Source organism: Colobus angolensis, unplaced genomic scaffold (assembly GCF_000951035.1).
Source record: "Colobus angolensis palliatus isolate OR3802 unplaced genomic scaffold, Cang.pa_1.0 Scaffold49, whole genome shotgun sequence".
Taxonomy (NCBI): Eukaryota; Metazoa; Chordata; class Mammalia; order Primates; family Cercopithecidae; genus Colobus; species Colobus angolensis.
In genome coordinates, this window is record NW_012118376.1 from 3,728,156 (window position 1) to 3,737,029 (window position 8,874).

Genomic DNA, 8,874 nt, shown 5'->3' on the forward strand with positions numbered 1-8,874 from the left:
AATGAGAGCTATATTATCAGCTTCCCTGGTTCTGAGGTCTTCGAACTTGTACTGAGCCATGCTACTGGCATCCTAGCATTTCCAGCTTGCAGAAGGCCTGCCATGGGACTCCTCAGCCTCCATAATTGTGTGAGCCATTGCCTTAATTAGTCCTCTCTCATATCTATCTATCTATCTATCTATCTATCTATCTATCTATCTATCTATCTATCCATCCATCCATCTAATCTATCCATTCTTTCCCATTGGTTCTATCTCTTGGGAGAATGCTGACCAATACAGATTTCTTCCCTCATTTTCCTTAATAACTTCATTTCTCAGGTCCTCTCAGCTGCTGGATCCCACAAAACTCTGCAGAGGTTTTGCCACCTGGACTAAGGTAACTAAGCTCACATGACTTCCCCCTCAGTCCTGCCCCCAGACTAGGTACTCACCATTTATTACAGAGATTAACTTGATTTATGCTTGATTTTACTTGCCATGTTGTCTCCCAAATATTTTGTCCCTGATTAGGCCTTTCTGTTTCTTGCATGGGGCAGACTTGAAATTTAAAAGCCAGAAAGGGGTCTCTTTCTGCCTCCTCCCCTGCTGTCATACTGAGGCAATCCGCATAGGACAGCTTAGCTAAATGTATGGGAGGAGGAATAAAGGAGATAAGAAATACCAAACTATGAGTGAGTGTTTCTAAACGTTATCCTACATTATCTTCTCTACCTTGTACTTTCAATACATCATCTCATTTGATCTTCACACTCCAAGGTAAGAGTGCAAAGTCCTAATGCCTTCTTTTACAAAAGAAAAAGCAGTCAGGAGAGCCTGTGTGACTTTCCTAAGACTCCATGATAAAGGGCAGGAGCAGGGCACACCTGGATTTCTTGATTCCCAGCCCCCAGCAGTCCTGATCTGCTGGTTGAAACATGATTTGTCTGCAATAGGAATGAGGATGATATCAAGAATACATCTAAGTTGTCTCTGCTTTTATGTTGCCCTTGAATTTGCTTCTGGACAGTCCATTGGTTTGGAGTATTTTGCAGCCACCACAATGGACCTTTTCCTCTACAGTCTATTGGGATGACCATGTCACAATCCAGATTGGCAATTAAAATTGCCACAATAATTTGACCACAGTCATGTACTTTTGGGTCTTTGGATATTGCTCAAATTTCCCAAAAAAGATTGCAAACTGAAAGGACTGGAAAATTCAGCACCTATGCTGTTAGTTTTCTCTTGACAGGCTAGTGGTATTACATAGATAATAAAAGTGAGAAGGAAGCTTGGCCCTTCCTGGTGGCAAGAATGTCTTACCCTATGGACCTACTCACTGAGAAGGTCCTTTAACAAATAGCCCCAAATAGCATCTGTTCTTCATTCATTCATTTCATTCAATCATTCAATCATTCAACATTTAGGTCTGCTGAAACCCTGTGAGTCCATGATCCAAAATCCATCTCCAAGTTAGCAACGTATGTAGCCAATCTCATAGAAACTGAGCACCAAGGGGCTCCCATGTGGAGACAAAGCCTCCTCTCCCCTTTCTCCATTGCTACAAAGCAAATGACTGATTCTGAACATTTTTTTTCCCCAAGAACAAAATATTTTACACTTTCCCAAACTCTCCAGCCATCTTGGTTTACCGAAATGCACTGTCTTCATTCTAAGGAAAGCTCCTAAAATGTGTGCAAGTTACTCAAGTATTTGCTAAGTGCTCACTGTGTGCAGAATGTAGCATATGAGGAGCTATGGGAAATTTTACTATACGTAATTAAGAAAGATATGCTATAGTCCTCTGATCTCTTTTCACAAAACTGTATTCTGCTTTGTAGGTTGTGGTGTGTATAACCAACAACCACAACGGACAGCTTTTAAAGTTTATAACCCAGCCCCATTGCCCTCACTTTCTTCATTTAGTTTTTTAAAATTGTATATTATTCCTACAGATTCATTTTGTGTTAGGTATCTTGAAAAAAAGTCTCTAAGTTCTCAATTATGAATCAAAATTATACATATATATGTGTGTATATATATATATTTTAACTTTTAAGTTCAGGGGTATATGTGCAAGTTTGTTATAGAGGTAAACTTGTATCGTGGGGGTTTGTTATACAGATTATTTTGTCACCCAGGCATTAAGTCTAGTACCCATTCATTACAAAAATTTTATATTTTTACTATTTTTTTTCTTATTGAAGCCAAGTTTCTCATATATTCTTTATTGAACTATTAGGTTTTTCTGTGCTTATGAATTCATTTAGTATAGTAATAAGTGCTTTAAGCTCTTTAAAGAAAATGACTTCACCATCAGCTACACTATACCACTGTATTTGGGTAATAGCGCAACTTCTGTTAATTCAACAGAAGTCAGGAACTTACTAAAAATTATGTCTCAAGGAGGCTTTCTACCAAGTTAAATATGCCAAATTAACATAGATCAATAAAACAGCATTTATTTGAGACACTCTAATCCTGAATTTAAGAGCACGCTTGAACGGTTCAGACCTTTAATTCATAACAGGTAGGACAAGAGCTATTTCCTACTTACGTTAAATTTTCAGAAGCAGCATATATGTATGAATGTGTTCTACCATAGAAATGGCATTCCATTTAAAACAATACCCATCTTCTAGAAGTAATAATCAGCTATGAAAACAGGTGTGTGTTCCCTTCACTCCTATATTTAAAGATTGATAATTATATTTCTAAGAACCAGCATTGTGGCTTCCAGGGCTGACATGAGGATGTGGAGGGAGATGTGTGAAGGGTTAATTTCCTCCTAATAAGGTTCTCTAGAGTGGAGAATGTGTTTAATTATGAAGAATAAACACATTACTATAAAATATGAAGGAGAAAACCTTACCCGAATCCAGAAAGTAAGCGACAGAAGAGAAAGAAGCCATAACCTTGGACAAATGAAGAAAGGAAGGCAAAGAATCCGTTGACAGACATGCAAATCAGAAGAGACTGTTTCCTTCCCACTTTGTCTGCCAGTCCTCCCCAGAAGAACGCCCCCACCATCATCCCGAGGTACACTATGCTGCCTGCAACACACAGAAAACAGAGAAACACATCAGAGATTGGGAGTCAATGACACATGTAACAGCAAGTGAACAAGGAACAAAATACATTCCAGCATTTTGCATGGGGAAAATTTCCTTTAAAAATATAACCTTCAAGACATAGTAATTAGTTTTCAAGTTGAAGAGTAAGCTCTGTGGACTACTGTCAGCCATGACCAATTGCATGAGCTGATGAGAAGTCATATCCTTTACCATCGCATGCACAAAAAGACCAAATGGTCATGTTCCAGCCCGTTTTTGTGGGGATGGATACAGAGCAGGCAGGCATAAGAACTCACCATACAGAATCATCCTTGCATGTGACCCACAGTCAAGTTACCTTTGGTTCAAATGCCCAGCCTAGCACCATGACAGGGCCAAGATGGGAGAGCAAGTCAAGGGCTTCCAGGCCACAGGGGATCCTCCAGACTGCTTCAAATCTCTGCCTGTAGCCAATGACCTGGACCAATGCCAGATTCTCAAGACCCCTCTAGAGGATTCCATGGGTTCTTTCTCTGTGGTCCATCCTAGAAGCCCTTGCTTTTATGGGAGTTAGGAAAGGTGAGTTTAGAGATTATATGAGTTAATTTTAAAATAGTTTCTAACTCTGCCCATAAGAGAAGACTCTTTTTTGGAGTCAGGAGGTTAAAGAGAAGGAAAAGAGCTTTAGTGTGATTGGAAATATTAAACTTATCATGGTTGGCTTTGATCACTAAGGGAAACAAATGGAAAATCCAGAGTTGGATAGATGTTCCTCTTGGTGTTATTGTGAGTATATACTTGAATTTTCTAATTTACTTTCTTCTAAAAAAACAGAACTTTGCCAATGATGATTAAGAATGTCTTCACCTGAATAAACCATGTGGTCATATTGTATCTGAAGAAAAAAGAAAAAAAGAAAAGAATAAAAAGAAAAACGAAACAACAACAAAAAAATAGAAAACCAGACTTGCCACAGGCCCTGTCCGGAATCTTTCTCAGGATGAAATAATATTCCACGTGGCAAATGTCAGTTCAAGAGGGTTTCTACAAGGGTGAAAAATGTCTAGGAGAGATGGCATAAATAACATATGAAGGTTTGTTATATCTGGATGTGGCACTAAAAAAACTGCTACTTCATCTTTTATCCATTTCTACTTTTTCTGATGCTTCACCCAAGAATCATTTTAAAAGGCACATTCAAGATACTCTGTAGCATTTAAGCAAAAATGTAAAAAAAATTAGTTTATTTATTGCTTTAGATTAGTTTGGGAACTCTCCTATTTGAACACGTACCCTCAAATTAGCTTGGTAAACACACAGTTAAAGAAGCAATATGGAAAAAAAACACTTGGCAAGCTCTCATGACCCTCACATCAATAATGCAGGGATGCTGTTTTGCAGATAGCTGAGTACACTCAGCTACAGTGAATGGTGAATGTTGAGAGCAATTGTAAAATAAGACAAAATAAAAGCTGCCTTTATTTAGACTGGGTTACTAAAGAGAATGAGGTGGTCAACCTTTGCCTGCGTGGGGAGGGTATATTTTTCTCCATACTGTGGTGCTAACTATAGACAGATCATCCTTCCCAATAGAGATTCCTCATATCATGAGACCCAGTGCGTGTCCAGGAGACAATTTAGAGAATGTATCAGTGCAGTGCGAGGGATTCCAAAAGCAGAGGGATTGACCCAGGGAAATGCCTATGTAGCAGATCTCTTATTTATAGCATAAGAGGCTCAAGTTTGCCACTCATGCCTCTCAGAAGATAACCACTAGCTAAGAATCTTTATAAGCATATCTCTGTCTTTTAAAATGCCTACAAATCAGAAAGTGAGCTTTTGTAGATCAGGAGTGGCCTGTGGATGCTGTGATCTAAAGACTTGGGAGTCTTTCATATAGCTCCAGCTCAGGGAACAAAGTCTCCCCCATCCCTTTCTCCTTATGTCCTTCAGAACTGTCCCCACCCAGCCCCTGAGCCCTGGGGTAAGCCACCTTGATGGCAATAGGAAACCAAGATCTCTTGTGGTCCACCTGAATTATCTGACTACAGAAAGCATGAGTAACAGAGAGACAAGCTATCTGCATTCAATCAATAACCACTTATTATCTTTTAATGATAATAGTAAACAACAGTGCCTGGTACAGTACTTTCACTGAATGAGCATCTGCTTGTGCCAGGCACTCTTTCAGAAACATTCCATATGTTGGTTCACTTAGTCCTCACCACAGTCCCACAAAGTGAGTATTATTAAGCCATTTACAGATGAGAAAACTAAGGCTCAGACAGATTATTCAACTTGATCTCATGGAGAGTAAGTGGCTAGCCAGGGCTGTGAAAAGATGTTTCTCTGAATAAAGCCTAGGGGTCTTTCTCAGGACTGATATTCTATTTCACCAGGTTCAACTGCCCTGGCCCTTCCACTAGGAAGTCCTGGACTTTCCCTCGATCCAGCAACTAAGGGGTTAAAACCTGATGCTACAGGGTAATACTTACAGCTATAAACATGTTATTTTGATTCCCTGGCTATCCTTGTTATTAATTATTTTGAATATTGCCATTGTTCTTCCCGCTAAGCTCAATTTGGGAACCCCTGTTATGTGCAAACCAGAAACCAGGTGATGTGAAGCAAGGTCTTTAGTTGGGTGTTAATTTCTGCTTGAGCGCAGCCCTGTTGTGTTTAAAGAAAGTGCGTCTGAGATCTCGGGGCAAGGCAGGTTAACCAAGATTCTTACTGCGCCCTAGACTCTCACCATCCACTGCTTTCTGCATTCCTCCTACCACCCTTTCCCTGAAGGCATATTGGACTTTCAGACCCCTGAGAGTACGGGATTTACAGTCTGGGGTAAGTGGCTTATCAAAAACGAAGGCAGTGAAACATCCATGGCCTCCTGGGATCATAGGATCAGAACAAAACAATGCAGAAGTGTAAACTCATGTACCTGTGCTCCAAGTCATCCAAATTTTCTTCCTACTCAGTCAGGACGGCTTAAGGAGCTCGTAATTCAGAGGACACAAACGGATGCAAAACTAAATGAGCCCAAGCCTAACCATGTGGTGTGCACCCCAACAGCAGTGTAAATGGGAGGAGAGGGGCAGGAGGTGGCCACTAATTCTCATGTGGCCTCTGGGAAGATTTCACAAACAAGAGAACATCAGAGGGGAATCTGAAGGATAAGAAATATTTCAAGGTGGTATTAAATTCCTCCATGACTGACATGGTTAGTATAAAAAATGTCATATCAAACTGTGTCTTCACTTGCACTCTGTTTAACAATATTTTTAAGATCTAAAGGTAATAATCTTTTGTGACTACACTTAATTTGTATTGAAAACTGAACTGTTCCGTTGGGCATTCTGTGGAAAGAATTAATCCTACCCAACAGCTTATTGGAGACAAACACAGCACAATTAGAACATTCATTTGTGGATCGTGTGATCTAATTAAAGCCAGACAAAGCTTTAAATGTTGGCAAAGGCATCAGGTGAATAACTGTAACCACTCTGGGATTGTCAGACACAAACTGTACTTCCTTCCCTGTTTGCATTCACTTTTCCTTTCTACCTTCACAGTGTTATAACGGGGAGTCCTTGAAAACTCAGAGCAGAGATCAAGCTCTGGACAATCGCCAGCCTTCTCCGCTCTGTGCGCCTTGAGATGCTGCAGAAGGGCAGCTTAAAACGTATCTTCATCCAAAGCCCCTTGTTTTACAAGTGAGAAAACTGAGATTGTCAGAAGCCAGAACTTGAAATCATGTCTTTTAGATCCTCACTTCTCAAAGTATGACCCCTGAACCAGTAACACCAGTCCCTGCTCCCCTGCCCTGGGGAGCTTACTGGAAATGTAGACTCTCAGACTCTACTCCAAACCCACTGACTCAAAGTCTGCATTTGAATAAGACCCCCAAGTGATCTGTGCACACCTTAGAATCTGAGGATGCTTTCCAATAAAACAGACAACCTTTCTAATACATTTTTAACTTAAAGTTTGTATTTATTTAATACATGTTTGAGGGGAGGAGATGAAGGCTACAGAGTATTTTAATTCCAAAGATGTGAAACAGGCAAGACCTGCTAGATGAGCTGGAGCTCTCAAAAGGGCAAGCAGGAGCTGCGGAATTAGAAGTTGCTCACCTCCCCTGGGACCTGCCTTCCACAGAACTAGAAGCTGACTTTCCATTCAATTCCAGGAGAGCAATGTTAAAGAAGGCCAGGCTGTGACTCTTGTATCCTTTCATGAATTTAATGAAGACTTTAATTCAGCTGGGCTTTCAGGTTGAACCTGACCTGAGAAATAAACTCAACCTACTCTTCCTATCATAGTTCTGGTGAAGGCCATTCCTGATCAGTCCAGGTTGTTAGTCTTTCAGAAGACGACACAAAGGCCTCAAATATGGCTTCCTCATTAAGGTATTTTCTGACATGAAGGCTGATTCCATTTTATCTAATCATACCCTTATTTCCCCTGATAAATATCACATTTACATTTCTGTCTCTTTGCTAAGCTGCTTTTGATTCTTTCTGACAATCCCTAAGGGGACATGTCTTTTCCCTCAACACCATTTTAAACCATATTTAAACAAAACAGAACAACTTCAGGAAATGATATATAGTGTTTTTCTCATACCAACTTTTAACCCCTCAGTTTTTAAAAATTGTTTTAAGTACTTCAGTCACTCATGGGTAATGCATTACTCTAGAATTCCTTGCCATTTATTTATAAAATGATTTTCAATGAAAACCATTCTGTATTGATATTCCGAATTCATTGATGGTAAGGTTTGGGTCTGCGTCCCTGCTCAAATCTCATGTCAAATTGTAATTCCCAATGTTGGAAGTGGGGCCTGGGAGGTGATTAGACCATGGGGGTAGATTTCCCTTTTGCTTTTCTTGTGATAGTGAATGAGTTCTCACAAGATCTGGTTGTTTAAAAGTGTGTAGTACCTTCCCCTTTTTTTATCTTCCTTCTGTTCTAGACATGTAAGACATACCTGCTTCTTATTCCCTTTCCTCCTTCTGTTCCAGACATATAAGACCTGGCTGCTTCTCCTTTGCCTTCCACCATGATTGTAAGTTTCCTGAGGACTTCCTCAGCCATGCTTCCTGTACAGCCTGAAGAACTATGAGCCAATTAAACGTCTTTTCTTTATAAATTACCCATTCTCAGGCATTTCTTTATAACAGTGCGAGAATGGACTAATACAGAAAATTGGCACCAAGAAGTGGGGCATTGCTATAAGGACACCTAAAAATGGGAAGCAGTGTTGGAACTGGGTAATGGGCAGAAGTTCGAACAGTTTGGAGGGCTCAGAAGAAGATGGGAAGATGAGGGGTAGTTTGGAGCTTCCTAGAGGCTTTTAAAATGGTTGCGACCAAAATTCTGATTTCAATAAGGACAGTGAATTCCAGGATGAGGAGGTCTCAGACGGAAATGAGGAACTTATTGGGAACTGGAGCAAGGGTCACTCTTGCTATGCTTTAGCAAAGAGACTGGTGGCATTGTGCCCTGCTCTAGGGATCTGTGGAACTTTGAACTTGAGAGAGATGGCTTAGGATATCTGGTGTAACTAATTTCTAAGCAGCAAAGCATTCAAGATGTGGCCCGGCAGCTTCTTTTTTTTACTTTTTATTTTTCCATAAGTTATTGGGGTACAGGTGGTATTTGGTTACATGAGTAACTTCTTTAGTGGTGATTCGTGAGATTTTGGTGCACCCATTACCCAAGCAGTATACACTGCACCATATTTGTAGTCTTTTATCCCGTGCCCCCTCCTACTCTTCCCCATATATATAATGTATATAATATATGTTATATATTATCATATAAAATACATGTATAT

General features: G+C 40.1%; 1 protein-coding gene across 2 annotated transcripts in view; it reads right to left on the reverse strand.

Annotated features, from left to right (window-relative positions):
* The window catches only part of SV2C (synaptic vesicle glycoprotein 2C), a 280,355-nt gene that overhangs the window by 160,378 nt on the left and 111,103 nt on the right, over nt 1–8,874 (reverse strand). For both annotated transcript variants that reach the window (XM_011959231.1, XM_011959230.1), the window contains exon 3: nt 2,855–3,035. In XM_011959231.1, coding sequence (XP_011814621.1) covers nt 2,855–3,035 — 181 coding nt within the window. The remainder of the gene's footprint in view (nt 1–2,854; nt 3,036–8,874) is intronic.